Source organism: Podarcis filfolensis (assembly GCF_964270895.1).
Source record: "Podarcis filfolensis genome assembly, chromosome: 16".
NCBI lineage: Eukaryota > Metazoa > Chordata > Lepidosauria > Squamata > Lacertidae > Podarcis > Podarcis filfolensis.
Window position 1 is genome coordinate 40,246,477 of NC_139620.1, and position 19,623 is coordinate 40,266,099.

General features: G+C 44.2%; 2 protein-coding genes across 4 annotated transcripts in view; both read left to right on the forward strand.

The window, feature by feature from the left end:
- Nucleotide 1: 1 nt before the first annotated feature.
- CHEK2 (checkpoint kinase 2) lies at nt 2-18,015 on the forward strand. Of its 3 annotated transcripts, none has more exons than XR_014542421.1 (14): nt 2-442; nt 1,364-1,488; nt 1,724-1,871; nt 8,104-8,197; nt 8,504-8,612; nt 9,400-9,456; nt 10,453-10,514; nt 11,132-11,231; nt 13,092-13,178; nt 13,594-13,757; nt 14,149-14,264; nt 15,439-15,524; nt 16,704-17,164; nt 17,334-18,015. XR_014542421.1 is itself a non-coding variant. In XM_083590294.1 (14 exons), exons 1-14 carry the CDS (start codon nt 187-189, stop codon nt 17,918-17,920), a joined length of 1,569 nt encoding a protein of 522 aa, XP_083446420.1. In that variant the 5' UTR covers nt 2-186; the 3' UTR covers nt 17,921-18,015. The 3 variants fall into 3 exon arrangements, 2 of the variants coding, with proteins under 2 accessions (XP_083446420.1, XP_083446421.1); XM_083590294.1 differs by having other exon boundaries at nt 16,704-16,784; nt 17,837-18,015; XM_083590295.1 differs by having other exon boundaries at nt 9,403-9,456; nt 16,704-16,784; nt 17,837-18,015.
- A 223-nt stretch (nt 18,016-18,238) lies between these two features.
- The window catches only part of TTC28 (tetratricopeptide repeat domain 28), a gene marked incomplete at its 5' end in the record, with an annotated part of 117,798 nt that continues 116,413 nt past the window's right edge, over nt 18,239-19,623 (forward strand). The window contains 2 exon segments of the mRNA XM_083589602.1: nt 18,239-18,259; nt 18,262-18,423. Coding sequence (XP_083445728.1) covers nt 18,239-18,259; nt 18,262-18,423 — 183 coding nt within the window.

Here is a 19,623-nt window from a genome sequence, read left to right on the forward strand (position 1 = left end):
GCGGGGCTGCCGAAAAGGCGGGAGGGAGCCGCAGGTGCGCCGCCGGGTGGGCGCGCGGGGCTCGTCTCCTCGCCGGGAGAGTCGCTGCGGAGAAGGCCTCGGCCGGCGGAAAGCGCCCCTGGGCGGCGCACCTCCCTCGCTCGCTCTGCCGCGTCGGCCGGCAGCTCCTTCTCCCGGGAAGCCGCCATGTCCCACCAGGAGCCCGGAAGCGACTCCCAGCCGCCGCCGCCTCCTCGCCCGCCGGCGGAAGGCTCCAGCAGCTCCAGCGGCACCCCGGGCGCCAGCCAGTCGTCGTCCAGCTCCGGCACCCTCAGCTCCCTGGACACGCTGCCCACGCAGGACCTGCCGCCCATCCCCGAGGACCCGGAGCCCGGCCCGCAGGAGCCCTCGCCGCCGCCCTGGGGCCGCCTCTTCAGCCTGGCCAGGGGCTTTCCCAGCTGCGGTGCGTGAGCCGAGCCCCGGCCCGGCAGGAGCAGGCTGCCCTCTCGCGCCGGCTCCCCTGGGCTTCGGACCAGAGGAAGGATCCTCTGCCGAAATAAATCACAGCATATAGTGTGTCTTCAGGCTAGGGAAAATACGCTGCTGTTGCCTCTTCAGAATCACAGCTGGGTGGAGGGAAGAGCAGGCACAGGCAAACTCGGCCCTCCAGATGTTTTGGGACTACAACTCCCTGACCACTGGTCCTGTTAGCTAGGGATGATGGGAGTTGTAGTCCCAAAACATCTGGAGGGCCGAGTTTGCCTATGCCTGTTCTAGAGGTGCGTTTGCTCTAAGGGAGATCCACCCTTGCCAGCCAGAGAGCCTGTTCCTTTGCTAAGAAGGGTGCTCTTATGCACCAGGTGGGAAAACTCAGTGCAGCCAGCATCCTCCACTGTGGAGTTCCAGAAGAACCAGATCCAACTGGGATATTGCTTGTCCAGCTGGGATGTAATCTTGTACCCTTTTCTTTTATATGAGCGCTCGGGAATAAGGCAAGTAGTGGAATGGGCTCCCAACCCAGCTACTCGCTAAGGTGTTTCCTTGTGTTAGAAGGAAAAGGTATCAGGAATTCATCTACATGTTTCACAATCTTGGCCAAACTGCAGCAATTCTGGTCTTCCTCTATATTTGAACTGCTGTTCATTATTTTCAGCAGTTCACTATACTTTTTGCTTCCTTCTTTGTCTCTTTTTGGATGATTCCTCATTATCAGGGACTGGGGTTTTGCTGGGAATCACCTTTTCCTTCTGTTAATACCGTTCTGGTCTTTGATGCCAGCAAGCAATTGCCCTTCTAGTGAATAAAAGTAAAAGGAGAGCTTGTTTATAAACCCATATGCTGTTTCCTTACTTGGGTTTTGTGCTCTTCTTTTTCCCCACCCTAGACTGCGTGAAAAATGAGTACTGGTTTGGGAGAGACCCAAGTTGCGACTACAGTTTTGCTAAGCTGAATCTGACTGAGACAGAGCTCTATAAACAGTACAGCAAAAGGCACTTCCGCATCTTCAGAGTAAGTACTGCAGAGATTCCTTCTTGCTTTCTGCTCTGGGCAACAAGTTCCACTTTGAGGAAGTTTTCTGGTGGCAGTGAATGGGTGTGCCTGGGTTGTGTGCCCTTCTGGCTTGCAAGGTTTATGTGGGGCTCTTTCTGCAGAATTTGAACCCTTCCTATTTCCTCGCTTGTGATTCTGCTGTGAGGGAGACCCTGCCAAGTGGACTCTCCTAGCTCACTGTCCTTCCTCCAAGGAACCAGGGCCCAGAAGCTGCCACGTGGCCTATATTGAAGACCAAAGTGCCAATGGGACTTTCATCAATGGAAAGCTCATTGGGAAGAGCAAGAAGCTTCCCTTGGCAAATGTTGCTGAAATTTCGCTCTCCCTGCCCCACAACAAAGGTAAGATTCCTTGTAAACTCCCTGGCTTACAGGGGCATTTTGGGTAGTGAGTGTAATCCAGTTTTCAACCTTCATGGTTTTATAGTGACACAGCTTGATGAAATAGTGTCAAAATTAACCCTGAATGTAATGTAAGAGGCAGTCTGTATCAGAAGAAACGCCTCACTCTCTGTGGATGATAATCTCCCTCCACTCCTGTTCCCCAGTGGCTGCTGCTCAGAGTGACGCACTTGGAGCTGTTGTGTGGTAGTGCACAGGTAGACAACGAAATTCGTTAGCCCAACATGTAGGGATGGACACTAGCTTGGATGGTTGTTGTTTTTCTAACTGATTTTTAATTTCAAGTAAGAAAAAAAAACCATACAAAGAAAGCAGTTTAGTAGTAGTACAGAAAGGAAATAAAAACAGCGTCTGATGGTTGTAGTTTTAGACCTTTTAATAAAGGCAATCCAATGAAAGTGTCTCTCCATAAGTCCAGTCCCTGCCTATTGATATTCCTTTTGTGACATAATTAATTTGTCCATAAGCACAATGTCACATATTTGCGAAATCCAGGCTTCAAAAAGATTTGCATTTGCAGTTTTCCCATATTTTTGTGATCACTAATCTAGCTGCAGTTAATAAATTGAGGATGAGGTCTTTATTGGTTATGTTCTTAAACTGAGGGGTAAAATAAGATAGGAAGGCCAATTTGGGGTCTTATAGTAGTGATTGTCCCATTGTTTGATTAATTGTTTGAAAAACTTTCCCCAAGGGAAATTTTTTTGGGCAGAACCACCACATGTGCACTAGATAGCCAGGTAAGTTGCATTCCCACCAGCAAAAGTTGGATGTGTTATAATTAATTCTGTATAATCTAGCTGTATGTAGCATCAATGTGCTATCTTAAAAGCATGTTATTGAGTTCTCATTGAGATAGATCCACATGGTAGTTTATTCCAAATTTGTTCCTCTAATTCTTCTTCAAAATCTTTTCCCCATTTTATTTATTTTTTTAAATAAATTTTTATTAAAGTTTTACAAAAGAAAAAAGTAAAAAATTACAGAATAAAAAAAGAAACCACAGATAAAAATAGACAATACAAAAAAGAAAACACAAAAAATACACAAAAAACAGCTAATTAAGAAAAAAAGAAGTTAAAAAGATAAAACAAATCCATTTTTCTCAATATCCTCAAATTCATATGCTTGTATCCTTGACCTCCTCATACCTCCCCCCTTTTGTGTTCCCATTTACATACTTGATTCAGCAAATTCTTACCCTTTTTCAAATATCTTAACTTTGTGTCATAACATATTATACCTCAATATTTTCAACCATTTATCAATACATTTTTTTACATAATCTTATTAACTTTTGTCACTAGTTACCACTTATTACCAATCCAGGCATAATTTTAACATTCATTAATTTTACAGTATTTCCGAAGATAGTCTTTAAATTTCTTCCAGTCTTCTTCCACTAACTCTTCTCCCAGGTCTCGGATTCTGCCAGTCATTTCCGCCAATTCCATATAGTCCATCAGCTTCATCTGCCACTCTTCCAGGGTGGGTAGCTCTTGTGTCTTCCAATACTTTGCGATGAGAATTCTTGCTGCTGTTGTTGCATACATAAAGAAAGTTCTGTCCTTCTTTGGCACCAATTGGCCGACCATGCCCAAGAGAAAGGCCTCTGGCTTCTTAAGGAATGTATATTTAAATACTTTTTTCATTTCGTTATAAATCATCTCCCAGAAAGCCTTAATCTTTGGGCACGTCCACCAAAGGTGAAAGAATGTACCTTCATTTTCTTTACACTTCCAACATTTATTATCGGACAAATAATAGATTTTTGCAAGCTTGACTGGTGTCATGTACCACCTGTATATCAATTTCATAATATTCTCTCTTAGGGCATTACATGCCGTAAATTTCATACCTGTGGTCCACAACTGTTCCCAGTCAGCAAACATGATGTTATGACCGACATCTTGTGCCCATTTAATCATAGCAGATTTAACTGTTTCATCCTGCGTGTTCCATTTTAGCAGCAAGTTATACATTCTTGAAAGTGTTTTAGTTTTGGGTTCTAACAATTCAGTTTCCAATTTTGATTTTTCCACCTGGAAGCCTATTTTTTTATCCAAATTATAGGCCTCTCTTATTTGAAAATAATGAAGCCAATCTCGCACCTTGTCTTTTAATTTCTCAAAACTCTGCAATTTCAGTTTATCTCCTTCTTGTTCCAATATTTCCCAATATTTCGGCCATTTGGCCTCCATATTGGATTTTTTCAGTGCCTTTGCTTCCATTGGTGACAACCACCTTGGGGTTTTATTCTCCAGTAAGTCTTTATATCTTATCCAAACATTAAACAATGCTTTCCTGACAATATGGTTTTTGAATGCTTTGTGAGCTTTAACCTTGTCGTACCACAAATATGCATGCCACCCAAAAACGTTATTAAAACCTTCTAGGTCCAAAATGTCTGTGTTCTCAAGAAGCAGCCATTCTTTCAGCCAACAAAATGCGGCCGATTCATAATAAAGTTTCAGGTCTGGCAGGGCGAATCCGCCTCTTTCTTTTGCGTCAGTTAGTATTTTGAATTTTATTCTGGGCTTCTTGCCCTGCCAGACAAATCTAGAAATATCTCTGTGCCACTTCTTGAAACAGTCCATCTTGTCCAAAATTTGCAAAGATTGAAACAAAAATAACATCTTAGGCAATACATTCATCTTAATAGCCGCAATTCTGCCCAACAAGGAAAGCTTCAGATTTGACCATATCTCTAAGTCTTTCTTCACTTCTAACCAACATTTCTCATAGTTATCTTTAAATAAGTTTAAGTTCTTAGCGGTCATGTTAACCCCCAAATATTTAACTTTCTTTACTATTGTTAGGCCTGTCTCCTTCTGAAACCTTTCTTTCTCAATCGGTGTTAAGTTTTTCTCAAGAACTTTAGTTTTTGACTTGTTCAACTTAAAACCTGCCACCTGACCAAATTCTTGAATCAATTCCAAAACCCTTTTCGAACTAGATTCTGGCTCCTGTAGTGTTAATACTAGGTCATCTGCAAAAGCTTTCAATTTATATTGCTTGGCTCCGACCTGAATACCTTTAATCAAACGGTCCCTTCTAATCATGTTCAATAATACCTCCAGGACTGAAATAAAGAGCAATGGGGAAATTGGGCAGCCTTGTCGTGTACCTTTCTCTATCTTAAATTCCTCTGTCATCACATTGTTTACAATTAGTTTAGCCTTTTGTTCTGAGTAAATTGCACTTATACCATTTTCAAACCCTTGGCCCACCCCCACCCCCTGAAGATTTTTCTTCATAAAACACCAAGAAATGTTGTCAAAGGCTTTCTCCGCATCTATAAAAATTAAAACTGCTTTGGTATTTATGTTCACTTGCAGCTTCTCCAAAATGTTAATTATATTCCTCGTATTGTCCGACAAGTGTCTACCCGGGAGAAAGCCAGCTTGGTCCTTATGGATCTCTTCCAGTAATACTTTTTTTAGCCTATTAGCCAAAATATCAGCAAATATTTTGTAATCCACATTAAGCAGGGATATGGGGCGGTAGTTCTTAAGTTGCGTCTTTTCAGACTCAGTTTTCGGTATAAGTGTAATATAGGCTTCCTGCCACGACTCCGGCGCCTTTTTCCCCTCTAGGATCTCATTGCAGACCTCCTTTAGTGGCCGAATTAACCAATCTTTCAAAACTCTATAATATTTGGAGGTTAAGCCATCTGGTCCTGGAGATTTACCCAACTGCATATTCTGAATGGCACCCTCCACTTCCTGTTCTGTAATTTTATCACTCAACATTGTCTTTTTTTCTTGAGAGATTTTTTGTAATCCATTTTTCCTCAGGAATTGGTCTAACTCAGCCTCTTTCTGTGGCCCTTGTGTGTACAGTTGTTTAAAATATCTCTAGAAACAGTTTCTAATTTCCAATGGATTCTGTACGATCTTTCCATTTACCTCCAAATTTGTAATAGTATTAAGTTTCTGTCTTTTCTTCATCTGCCATGCTAGCAGTTTCCCACATTTGTTAGCCGATTCAAATGACTTTTGTCTCATCTGCTTAATTTTCCATTCCACTTCCTGGTTTATCATTTTCATATATTGTACTTGATATAACTTAATTTCTCTCAGAATCTCTTGGGATTTTGGTTTCGCTCTTAATTTCTTCTCTCCTTCTTTTATTTTTTCCAAAATTTTATCTTTTTTCTCATTTTGGGTTCTCTTCTTTATCACATTCTGTTGGATCAGAAACCCTCTCATAACCGCTTTGCCTGCGTCCCAGATTGTCCTTTTTTCAACCGTAGTGTTCAGATTTATCTCAAAGTAATCTCTCAAAGTTTTTTGGGCCTTCTTAATCACCTCCTGGTCTCTGAACAGGGTGTCATTCATCCTCCATCTATAGGAACCGATTGGCATTAGTTTCATCTCCATCTTCACTGCATTATGGTCGGAGCAAGTTTTTGGGCAAATTTCCACTTTTCGTGTCTTAGGTGCCAGTCCTCTAGTTATCCATATTTGGTCAATTCTTGTCCAGGTCATATTGGCTTCAGAGAAGAATGTTCCCTCTCTTCCAAGGGGGTTCTTGGTTCTCCAAATGTCAATCAAGTCCATATTGTCAGCCAATTCAAAAAAGGTTTTTGGTAATCTGCCATCTTTAGTTACCACCTGTCTCTGCGACTTATCCATGTTTGTAGATACCACCCCATTCATATCTCCCATCATAATGATGTTATAGTCCAAATAGTCCAACAATGTCTCATGCAATTTCTTAAAACAAAATTTTTTTTTTTCTTTCCAGTAGCACCTTAAAGACCAACTAAGTTAGTTCTTGGTATGAGCTTTCGTGTGCATGCACACTTCGTCAGATACACTGCTGTATCACCAGTGTATCTGACGAAGTGTGCATGCACACGAAAGCTCATACCAAGAACTAACTTAGTTGGTCTTTAAGGTGCTACTGGAAAGAAAAAAATTTTTTTTTGTTTTGACTATGGCAGACCAACACGGCTACCTTTCTGTAACTGCAATTTCTTAAAAAATTCAGACTTCCCCTCATTTGATGCATACACTCCTACGATCAAATATTTTTCACCTTGTGATTGAATCTCAATTGCAACAAACCTTCCTTGTTCATCTTTAAAAACAAATTTCGGTGATAGGCTCTCTTTAGCATAGATAACAACTCCTCTCTTTTTGACTTTGTCCGATGAGATAAATTCTTGGCCCAATCTTTTGTTAATAAGAACTTTTCTATGGAGCCTTACCACATGGGTTTCCTGTAAACAAATTAAGTCCAATTGTTCCTTTTTCAATAAATGAAATACTTTCCTCCTCTTCTCCGGGGAGTTAATGAAGTGAGAGGAAGAGTAGCCAATTGTGTGTGGATTTTATTTTATTTTAATTTTTATTCAATAAGAAACTTTATTGTTATTACTGTATTGTCATTTTCATACAGAATTGTTATTGACATAAGCACATACAAAATGCAGTAAGAATGATGAATGTAAAAATACAAGTAGAAAAATAAAATGAGAATACATAGGGGAGGGGATAACTGGGAGACAACTGAGAGTGCAACGCCGCGTACACTTATCACATATAAGAAGAAAAAGGTGAGTCAAATTATGTGTGAGGATTTTCTATAGTTGGGAGAGATTCCCTTTCCCAGTGGGTTGGTTGAGTTCAGTAGTTGCTCAAAACTATTTAAGTTGTGTAATGCTTGAATCTTATATTTGGCTGATTTAGAAAATGTATAATCTGGTATATCTCTAATCAGCCACATCGTATATCTTCCAATACAAAGGAGCAGCTGATTAGCTTGGCTGGTTTTAAAAGGGGAATAAGCAAATGCATTGAGGACAGGGCTGTCAATGGCTTTTAGTCATGATGGTTGTACTATCTCAAATATAATCATATCTGCTGGAGATCATGACCCAAAGAGGGTTGTTGCGCTCATGTCTTGCTCATGGCGTTCCCATATTGCCCTCCACCTTCCGCAGTGAAGGCAGACTTTCCTGGCGTGGAGCAAAGCAATTTGGAAAGGGATCTCATTCTGTCAGCATTGTTAGCATTGTTACATATACAAGCACATTGTTCTTCTGATCTCTTCCATTATGTTTGGCCACAACACTGAGCACTGGAGATCAGGAGGAAAGTTGTATGTTTTCCTTGCAATAGTAGTTATTGGACTGGGATCTCCTCTCCTTCCTCTCGCTTTCCAGTATTTGTATTCTCTGACCTCATGGAAAGTGATCATCAGCTGGAGTATCCCAAGGAGCTCACAGACAAATATATCATATCAAAAACGTTGGGCACGTAAGTTAGAGTCTTTCTGCCTGCCTATCTTACATGTTTTCTGCAATGCTGTCTTTAGGGAAGACCACTGAGAGTTGCACCTGTGGGCCAGGGGTGGGGGAGTGGGCATCATGAGGTTTCAGTGGTAGCTCTCAGTGGAGGTGAATCAGCCTCCTCAGTCTTTTGCTCCCACATCAGGGGATGAGAGAGGAGAGGACTGTCCTCTGAAGCTCTGTTTAAATCTGGGGCACTGCAGGCATTTCTTTCACAGTTTCACCATCTAAATGTTAGAACCCTAACCTTGAAGTAGCCTCCTTTTTCTGCTAGTGGTGCCTGTGGAGAGGTGAAGCTGGCCTTTGAAAGGGACACCTGTAAGAAAGTGGCCATAAAAATAATAAATAAACGGAGGTTTATGGCAGATGTTTTGCCGGAGAATGTAAGTGTATCTTTGTTTTTGTCCTCTGGGCAGGGAATTTTTGATGGAGGGAAATATTACCTTAGTACCTTAGGTTGTCACCTGTGCTCTGTAGATGATTAAACATTGTTTGCTTTGACTGCTGCTGATTAAGATGATATATGCAAATTTATTTGTGCTAAACAAATTGTGGATAACTCACAGTCTTAAATGACTCACATCTCAGTCCTAAACATATAGCATGGAAGAATCAGTGGAACTTTTGTGGCATGTGCTGAGGTTTGTGGCCCTAGTGGAATTTGTAAAGTTACCTGATTGTGCCTATGTGAGCTTTTGTTTCAAGAAAAGCATTGACTGGTTCAGCCTCCCCCAGGGTGCATGTTTTAGACTACAGTTCCCATCAGCCTCTGCCAGCAGGGCTGTGTTGCCTTTAGCTGATGGACATCTTTACCCAAAACATCTAAAAGGCACCAGGTTGAGGAAGGCTGGCCTAGTTTCCTTTTCTATCTCTCAAAACAATCTCCCTGATACAAATCAGGCGGTTCTACAACTCTGTGAAATTTCAGGGACTCTTCTGCCAGCTGAGCCGAGTTCCTTATGTTTGGCTTTCCTGCTTTTTTTGCTGCAGCAATGCAGGCTGTCTTCAGCACTTTTACTGAGGGCAGGAGGCTTGATGTTCTGTCAGTGTGTGAGCTTCCTTCTGTTTCGCTGTCCTCTTGCACCGTCAAGCACCCTCAAGCTAAGCAGATGGGCTCATACTAAAGCTGTGCAAGTGACCTTTACGCTTTGATGTTCCATTGTCTAAAAGCAGGACAAGCCTTTTAATGTGGAAACGGAAGTGGAGATTCTGAAGAAGATTGACCATGTAAGTGGGCCCTTAAACCAGGCAGCTTTTAAAATTATTTTTACCTCCCCTCTTTTTCTCACTAAAGGCTAGGGCTGGGTGATATCTGGTTTTCAACTTCACAATATATCGCCAGCTAAACATCGTGATATCTTGATATGTTACAGTGTCTGAAATAAGCAGGGAGCTGGTTTTCAACTTAGTGATATATCACCAGCTAAACATTGCAATATACTGATATATCATAATGTCTGAAATAAGGATGGAGCTATGTAGAGGCATTGGCTGGCTTCATGGTTGCTTCCACATTGTGATTTTTGCATGGCACACACGCACACTCACGATTAGCAATATATTGCCAGGTCAAAAATTATGAAACTGATATCATGATACGGACTTGAACTGGTTTTGGATGATACATCGATATATTGTCCAGCCCTACTAAAGACCTGACAGTAGTTCTAATTTATCTCATATGCTACTAGCAAGCCCATTCTCTCGGGGCAGATTCTGATGTCTGCAAAATGGAATCCACTGTGCCCAACAGGCAGAGTATTGTGGGGCTGAGCCTCAGAGGAACCTAAAGGTGTTCAGAAGCACAACAAAAATCTTAGGGGGGGAAATCGCTTAAACATGGGAGGAATTGAGGCCAGGGAATGGTGTTGGCTGACTAACTGTTGAAAGGCAGGGAGGAAAAGTAATTTAATTTGAAGTACCTTGGGAGAGGGCAACGCAGGCTGGAACGGTGAACAGCAACATACCATGCTGCAACAGTTTATTGCAGTTCCCACTTATTTTTTTACTCAGTGGAGTGTGGCAGTATATTTAGGTCCTATGGTGGAGATGTCATTCTTGCCCTTTGTCCTCACATTTGTAAGCGTTTTCCTTTGAACTGAGAGTTCTGTGCTGTTCTTTGGCTTCAGGAAAAAAGAGCTGCTTTTGGAGGGTGTTGCTTTCTCCGAGAGCGGCTTTCTCCTAGCAAATGTTTGGATGTTTTCCTTTCTTTCCTTGCTACAGCCTTGCCTTATCAAGATAATAGACTTCTTTGAAGGAGAAGACTTTTACATTGTTTTGGAATTGTAAGTTATTCTTCTTTGTGCTCTTTGGGGCGGAGGGAGCGGTTTTGTGCCTCAGGTCTGTGAGTGGCAGTGTCTAAAATGAGCAGTTCAGTGTGGCTATAATTAAAGAAGAAGAAAACTCAGGTGATGACTGCTGGAAAGAGAAGCTAAGGAAATGGAATGAATGGACAATCTAGGCAGCTTTTCTCAGGGGCTGGATTTGTATTGGAACCAGCCCTCTTCCTCCTCGTTCAGCTGTTGTTCAGACTGTTCCACGTTTAGTGCTCTAAATAATCCCTGTGTGTAGAGGTTCTCATCTCAGAGTCAACCGTGCTCACTTGATGAAGGAGGTTCTTGATCACAAACAAGCCTCTTAGGCTCCAGGCTGCTTCAGAATTTTTCTTGTCATTTTGGAAGATATCCTTGGTCATAGAGATTTCAGCATACAAAGACTGTCTCTCCCCTTGGCTTCCTTGCTAGTGTTTGGCTAGTCTTGGAAAACTAATTCTAGATCTTTGCATGCTACACTGAAGAATTTTGTATCCAGTGATGAAAAATAGTTGCTACTTTCCATCATGAACACCATTTCCATTTTTATTTTGCCTTCAAACATGGGTTTACTCTGCTCTGTCTTTCAGGATGGAAGGTGGAGAGCTATTTGACAAGGTTCTGCGCCCAGCAAGACTGAGTGAAGCAACGTGCAAACTTTATTTTTATCAAATGCTTTTGGCTGTGCAGGTACCCCTTAACTCTGCAAAACTGGTTGTCTCCCGGTAATGTAGGGTGAGCTTGGCTTGATGACTGTTAATGTATTCACTGGTACAATCTGGAGTCTGCTTTGTTTGTTGCACCACATGGATGCAACAGCCTCTATTGTTAAACCTTCTGATGAGCAAAGGCTGTTGTGTAGCTGCTTCAAAATATGCTTAACTAACCTTGCTGGATTGCAGTTCCCCTCATCCCTGACTATTGGCTGGCTAGGGATGATGGGAAGTGGGAGTCCAACCTGGAAGTCTACAGGTTGGCTGCCCCTGATGTAGCACATGGAAACATTTACTGCATAGACCATGCAATGTCTCTAAACAGAAGTGTACCTCTCTTCATCACTTGGAGAATTCACAGAAAGACATTACATCTCTGCACCCTGAGGAAGTGCCACAGCTCAGTGACAGAAAAGATAAGTTTGCTGGATCAGGCTGGTGGACCATCTAGTCCAGCATCCTGATCTCACAGAAGTCAACCAGATGCCTGTGGGAAGCCAAGCATGACCCCAGCACAAGAGCTCACACTTCCTGCATGCCTTCGACTGTGGAGGTGGAACATGGCCTTCAGGGCTAGAAGCCATTGCTCACCTTATTCTCCATGAAAGAGACCCTTTTGTTTTATTCCACGACTGCTAAGCTTTCTCAAGAGTTTTTTTATATTATTATTTAACAAAATTTATATACTGCTTGATTATAATAAAACCTTTAAGCACTTAAAAATACAATTATCAATAAGAGACAGTTAAAGCAGGTGTTTAAAAGCAACCAGAGTCTTGGACGAGGTCCTTTGTGAAAAGCTTTGTGACATTCCAAGTACACTTTGCCGGCTGGATCACGTCTATAAGCTTGTTGACATTCTTAAAGAACACTAAAAGGTTAGCAAGACAGCATAGCAAAAACAGTAGCATAGCAAAACAATAGCATAACATAGCAAAACAATAGTAATTATAATAATGTACAAAGCCCCCACATTTCAATACAGTGGTACCTCGTTTTGAGTCCGCCCCATTTAGCATCCATTTCATGGAATGTCTGTGACAAACCTGGAAGTGTTAGTCTTAATGTGTTTGTTTTGTTAGTCTAATGTGTTAGTGTTATGTAGTGTTTTTGTATTGTATAGTATTGTTCATTTTGTTTTGTAGTGTTTAAATTGTTGGAAAAGTAATAAATAGTTTTTTTTTTTAAAAAAGACAAACCTGGAAGTGCCAGAACGGGTTACTTTTGGGTTTGCTGCACACGCAGAAGCATAAAACCACTCCACGCATGTGCGCAGAGCGGCGCTTTGTCAAGCGTCCCTTTCGTCAAGCGGATCCCGGACTCAAAACGAGGTACCACTGTACTATAAATATAACAAGATTACATAAACAACATGCAGCATCCAATAGCAAAAATAACAAGGGAGCCTCATAGTTTCACCTTAGTCCTGGAAACACCCTTCCCCATGATGTTGCTCTCATGATGTTGTTTCCACTGTGGAATCCTCTTCAGATTTTTCTATTCAAGATTGGGAGTTCAAGATTTATTTTCTTCAAGATCAGCTCTAAGCATTGAACTTGCAATGTGGACCTGTTATGTTGAATTGTTCTGCTACACTCTGGGCAATATAGATCACACATCACACACACACACACACACACACACACACACACACACTAAGTTGTCAGTTGTTTTTGTTTATGAAGTGCTTGTGGCTGTGCCTGTGCGGGGGTTGACTAGGCATGGAAGGCAGGACATGGTACTCTAAAAGGAGCGGAGATGCCGCTTGCAAAGGTGTGTGAGCCACAACAATCTGTTAATTGCATAATATTCTTTCTCTTTTTGGCGCTGTGCAAAGTATCTTCATGAAAAAGGCATTATTCACCGGGACCTGAAACTGGAGAATGTGCTGTTGTCATCTCCTGAGGCAAATTGCCTTATAAAGGTGAGCAGGAGTTGTCTAAGAATTCTACCCTCCCCTCCTCAACCCACATCATGTGCTTTAAACAAAGTTGCTCTGCGAGATGCTTTGACCCAGCTCTCTGATGTCGATGGCATTCCAGTGCATGCCACTCAGTTATCATGGAATGAAATATTTAAGACAGAGGCCATGAGTGCAGGGTGTGTTTGTGAAAGACCTTGTGACTCTGCTTGGTCTCCCAGGCCCTCTTTGTCTCTTCCTCTGCAAAATCTTGCCTTCCAAGGTTTTGCTTTGGAGACGAAACTATTGTCTAGCAGTTTTTTTACATACCTAGGCAAGGGTGGCTTGGGACACATGCAGACCTTCATTGCAAGAAGCAGATTAAATGACTTCTGAAGTTTTGATCAATCTATTCTTGTTACTTTTCTTGTTGTACAAGATAACAGATTTTGGTCAATCCAAAATTCTTGGAGAAACATCCCTTATGAAAACATTATGCGGTACACCTGACTATCTTGCTCCCGAAGTTCAAAATTTTGCTGAGACAGGAGGTTATGGGCGCTCAGTGGACTGCTGGAGTCTGGGAGTCATTCTCTTTATTTGGTAAGAAGCCCAGGAAAGCTGACAAAGGTTTGTGTCCTCCCATAAAGTGTACCTGTTTGTGGGTGAAATTTTGAACACATTGACTTGAATACTTTTTATTTTTAATTTTTGTCTCTTCCCTTCCATGGAGAACTAAGGCTGAATTCTGTGCAAGACTTACTTGGATGTGAGTTCATTAAAGTTAGTTTGACTTCTGCACATGTAGGCTCAAGCTTTAGTTGCCTGTTAACCTTGTAACAATCCTGTAAGGCTGAGTGAGGGTTGCATTTCCAAGCGCTGTTGTCGCCGTGGAGTTGAGCCTCCAATTCCCACTTCAGACATTGTCCCTCTGCCCCTCGTGGGTTTTTGGCTGCAGGGCTGCCATGTTTTTCTTCTTGTTTGTCTCAATTAGCCTCTCCGGATATCCACCCTTCTCTGATAAAAATGCTCGTCTGTCTCTGAGGGAGCAGATCGCCCAGGGAGAATACTACTACTGTGCAGAAATATGGCAGCATGTGTCAGAGGAGGGTAAGGCATTGGTGTGACCCTGCTTGACAGGACAGAGGTGTGTCTGTTGACCATAGAGGCAGCAGCATTCTTTAAATGAGAGAGCTGTCTAAAAGACTTAAGCGTCCTTGTGACTCAGGCAGAAGGTTGGCAGTTCCAGCCTATCCAGGGGCAGCTGTGGGCAGGATTCCTGCATTGCACGGGGTTGGGAGGGATATCCTTCGAGATCCCTTCCAATTCTACAATGCTATTAGTGCAAGGCATGTTGGCTGGGACTCAAACAAATGACACAAACTGAACTGCTGGGGTCTTCTTCCTTGCATCAAAGGGAAGCCTGGCTAAACAATGGCGCTGAAAGGAACTTCTTGTCTCTTGAAGGCTACCTGTGGCTTCCAATAGGGAGCCAAGGAGACTTACAGCATCCTCCTGGCCCTCAAACAGGTGAAAGAGGTGAGGTACCTTTTTCCTCTCCCACTTAGGAAGCAAGGGCAGCAAAACCACACAGGTGTGTTCTGAATAGCATCTTACAAGGCTTATGGCTTGGCACTAAGTGCATCTGCATCTCCTCAGCCACTGTGCCATGAATGGTGATGTTAATGGCAGATGCTACCGCAGTCAGACTTCCTTCCTTTCTTGCTTGGGGTTGTGGCAAGGGCTCATGGCATCATTTTAACCCTGGTCTTCTGGGTCCTAGTGCACTTAATATCCCTCCATGGTATTCTGCATTCCAAAAAGATGTAGAAGTGAGTAAGCTGTAGGAGTGGAACAATATTTTCCCATGGGTTTGGAAATTTATGGGGTCCCTTGTTAACAGTCCTTTTTGGCCCCTGTAAGACTAACCGATTCAGGCTTTGTTCCTGTACATACTTATCACAGAGCAATCCCCTTGGAATTAAATGAAGCTTATGTTTGAGTAATGTACAGTTTCTTTGGCCTGAACCCACACTAGAAATTGTGACAGCAGGAGCCTCTTCTGAATATAGGTAAGGTACTTAAACATTGAGTACTAACTACAATGTTTATGTATCAGCTGTTCCTTTGCAAAGGAGGAGGACAGGGAGGGAGCCAGAACAGGTGGAGACCACACATGTTTTCTCCAAGCAGAGAAGCAGGTGTGGCAGGCTGAACTAGAGGGGCCATGAGGGTTTCATTCTGTTATTGCTGAACTACAGCACATTTTGGTTTGTTGTTTCAGCCTTTGACCTCGTGCAGAAGTTGCTAGTGGTGGATCCACAGAAGCGTCTTAAAATAGAAGAGGCTTTAGAACATCCCTGGCTTCAGGTATATGCTCACCTGAGCTGTCCTATCTAGGTAGAACAGGACAGGATGATTTTGTTCATTTGTTTTGTTGAAGATGTTTCTCAGCGGCCCCTCATAACAAAATGCATCACAATCCACAGTAGACCAGCCATATATCAGGCAGGTCTTTAACAAGCATTGAAAGCCCTTATTTTGAAGTGGAGGTGGTTCCATTTGCTGGGTGCCACAACTGAAAAGTCCCTTCTTCAAATTGTGGCATGATAAGACCTGAACAGGCTGTGACAGCCAGGATGACCTCCTCCAACAGTTTTAGTGTATGGAATGGTCTGTATTGGACAAATGCAGGTTCCAAGTTGTTATTTTTTTAAAATATATTTCTACCCCACCTTTTTCCCTGACAGGACCCAAGGCAGCTTACAGATAAAAGCAATAATTGCTACAAACCTAGAAAAGTCAATAATTAAAAAAGCACTTAAACATTAATAGAATTAAAAGAATAAACATAAATTAAATCTATTTAAAACATACAAATAATTATAATAAAACCAGCATGGCACCAGCCCTTTCACTAAAAGCAGTCAGTTCCCAAAAGCCTGTTGGAGCGAAAAGCTCTTTACCTGCTGATGGAGGGACAAGTTCTTAGCGTTTTGTATGTCAACGAAAGACAGCAAATGGTCAGTGTGTGGAGTCTTCACAGGGACACCATGGCAGTGAAGATAATGCCTTGGCAATATGAATGGAGAAGGGGAGTTGGGTGTATGGCCCCCTTAGGGGCAGGGGCTTGTACCTTTGGCCAAGGCCAAAGACCGCATTCCACCTTGTTTACGTTTCTGCTTGCTGAATCCTGCAGATAGATTTCCCTCTCTCTGAAATATAGTGGACCCTCCGGTTCTGGGGGTCCGTCTGCAACCCGAAAAGTGTCTGAGGCAGAAAATCCAAATAACTCCTCCCACTGTAGTGGGGAGGGAATTTACTAATAAACTGACAATTTGATGCCCTCCAATAGGTACCCCAGAATATGCTGCCTGCCTGAGGCTGGAGTCTGCTCCTTGCGTCCCCTCCATCCCCATTCTTGCCTCCCATTGCCTGCCTTGTGGCCCAGCCTCGTTCTTGGCTGCTTCACACTGTTAATCAACTGCTAGAATTATGCCACCCTATGATTTCATTTTAAATATATGTGCAAATACATATTCTCCACAGGATGAAAATATGAAGCACACTTTTCAACGGTTAATCACTCAAACTCAGGAGCCGGTGCCTGCATCAGAGGCCTCAACTTTGGTATCTATTTCTCATGATTGGTTGCTTGAAGAACTTGTGAATTGATTTTAGAAAACATTTGGGGGGGATTTTCCTTTTTTTAAAATGGGAAAATAACTTAATTCAACACTGGCTTGTGCTCAAGCAAGCACAGGCATTTGGGAGCGCTGCTGCATGGTGTAAGGAGCCAGAGCCCTTGGGTCACCTGAGGCTTTGGGTAGGCGTTTTGACAGGTGAAGCCGTAGATAGACCACTGGAGGGCTTTGTGGGGGTAAGATGAAGAGTGAGGGGGTGGTAGCCCCAAACAAAAATAGTGCAGTATAATGGCTTTGTATTACAGGAGTGCATTGACTACCCATGAAGGCACAAATACAATTGGCATTTAAAGAAGTATTGAAGAAGTATTGAAGAAAGAAGTATTGAAGAAGAATACTGTATTGTTTTAATTAGTGTTTTTATGGAGCAGTCAAGTAATTTCGTTGTCCCTGAGAGGGGGCAATGACAATAAAGATATTATTATTATTATTATTATTATTATTATTATTATTATTATTATTAAGTAGAACAGAGTCCTACAACCGTATGCTAAAACCAGCCAAATCTATATGGCAGCAACATAAAATGGTCACCAGATATGAGATGGAATAAACTGAAGCAACTTTTCCAAGGGGGGTGGGGAATGGACTTCTCACTGAGGCTAAAAGCCCTCCAAGTATTTTGGAATATTTGATAGGCGGTGTCTCTTTCAGAGCGGCTGGTCTGCTTTCTCTCTCTGTTTCATTTGATCCTCCTCTTCTAGATAATGTCGTCGCTTCTGGAGGCAGAGTGGTGCCTATAATGATGGGTTGTGCCAGTTCAGGCCCCATGCCCAGCCACAGTTGGCAGCAATCCATGGTTTGCGAACCCACTTCAATCCGTGGTTGCTGGTTTGCCTTGTGGACAGCAAACCATGTTTTCTCCAATCATACAAGGGGCTTTCTTAGGCACCATGGAGTGTCTGGAGCACTGCTGCACCCTTCCATGGCCTTGCAGCAGGTGGTTCCACAGGTTAATCCTTCTGCTTTCTTTTTCAGCCACCCACCAGCAGGAGGAAACGGCGCCACCCGCAGGAGCAGGCTGGTCCCTCCAAGGTGCAAAAAGTGAAGATGGCTTCTTAAGGGCTGTTTTTTTAAAAAGAAAATTTTATAAGTTTATGAAGTTCTTTTAAATTGTAGTACATGAATATTTTGGTAAATAAAAAGCTTTCTAAGACTAGCGGGACCTGGTTAATTGTGAAAAACTCCCACTGTGTATACCGTGCCTGCCCTACCTGGGGAAGGGGGGCGAGTGTAAGCCATCCCTTCCGACGTGCGCGCGTCGGTCCCTGTCCTGCCCCGGACTTGCTGCAACTTTTCGCCTGCAGTTGGAGGGAGCGGAGGAGGGGCGCGGCCGCCCCCCGGCCCCCCCAGCGGGGCGGAGCAGCGCGCAGCCCGAAGATGGCGCCGATGCCGCCGCCGGCGGGGCGGGCGCGGGGCGGCCGGCGGGCCGAGGGGGCGTCGCAGCCGCCGCGGTGAGCCGAAGCGGGGCCGCCATGGAGCCCGAGGCGCCGCGGAGCTTCAGGCGCTGGCGCCGAGGAGGCGGCGGCGGCGAGCGGGATCCTCGCGGGCCCCTTCTAGCCGGGGTGAGCGCCGGGCGAAGCTGGAGGGACGGGGCGACGAAGCGGGGGCCGGATTGGGACGCTGGGAGAGGAGGGGGTCGTCGGGCAGGCGGCGATTTCTTGCCGCGCCCAGCGCCACGTCCCGGCTGGATGGGGCTCCCGGCGCGGGGCTGTGGAGGTGGGAAGCGCCGCCCCTTCGGCAGCCCCGACGTGCCTGGGGGCAGCCCCTGCCGGGAGGCGAGCGCGCTCTCGAGGGCGCGCCGGGGTAAGGGCGCTCGGACAGCTTGGCTCGGGGAAACTAAAGGCGAAACTAAGCCAACTTGACGCGTGTGCGCTGAGGCAAGTTGGAGGGTTGGGGGATAGTTGCACACTGTGAGGTGGGCTTGTTTGTTAGCGCCCTGGAGTATAAAATGCGCCCCCCCCCACTTCCAGTGTTTGTGCAATTTTTATACAGATGGGTATGGATCTCTCTCCCCTCCCCTTCTGGCCTGCCTTCTTTCCGTTTCCTTGCCTTGCCTTTCCCGTGCAGGATGGGAGTAGTAGTCCAAAACATCTGGAGAGCTCCAGGTTGGCTGAGGCAGCTCCTGGTGCAACTGAGTTGAGCAGACCAGAGTTTCCAGATCCAGGAAGCTGCCTTGTGCCAAACCAGGTCCGGGGCTCATCTCCTTCAGTACTGCCCACTTTGGTAATGCACTTCCAGCCCCTGTGCCAGAGAAAGGCTTTTCACTCATCTGCTCCTTAATATAGGTGTGCATGAGTACACACACACACTGGAGGCATCCAAGTTGCACAGTTTCATCTATGCTTGCCCCCGAGAGCACACCCAACACTCCCAGAGCTGTTGTGCTGCTCAGGCCTTGCTCCCGGGGGGGGGGGGGTGGCTGCTCTGGGACTGGCAGGGATGCTCTCTCCCCAGCACTGTTTGCTGGCTGGCTGGCTGGCTAGCTGTGGGGTGGCTTCAGGGGTAACATGATTGCGCAGTTTTCGCATATATATATGAAAAGCAGGGCTGGGTCAGGGAGGGTGTCCTGCAAGGAGGTCTGTACCAATGCCTTGGCACTAAAGTGGTTAATAAAGAGCTGGTTGAGAAAATGCTCTCTCCTTCCTGGGGTGAGAGGGGAGAAAGTGCCGTAAGCTGAAAATCCTGAAGAGTTGCTATTCAGCTTGTTTCACTTCACAGCGGGGGGGGGGGCGGCTCCCCCCTGAAGGAGACCATTTTATCCG

Coding starts and splice junctions, on each gene's coding strand:
- CHEK2 (XM_083590294.1), top strand. CDS start 187: ATGTCCCACCAGGAGCCCGGAAGCGACTCCCAGCCGCCGCCGCCTCCT. Junction 443..1,363: donor CAGGGGCTTTCCCAGCTGCG/GTGCGTGAGCCG, acceptor TCCCCACCCTAG/ACTGCGTGAAAAATGAGTAC. Junction 10,515..11,131: donor TTTTACATTGTTTTGGAATT/GTAAGTTATTCT, acceptor TCTGTCTTTCAG/GATGGAAGGTGGAGAGCTAT.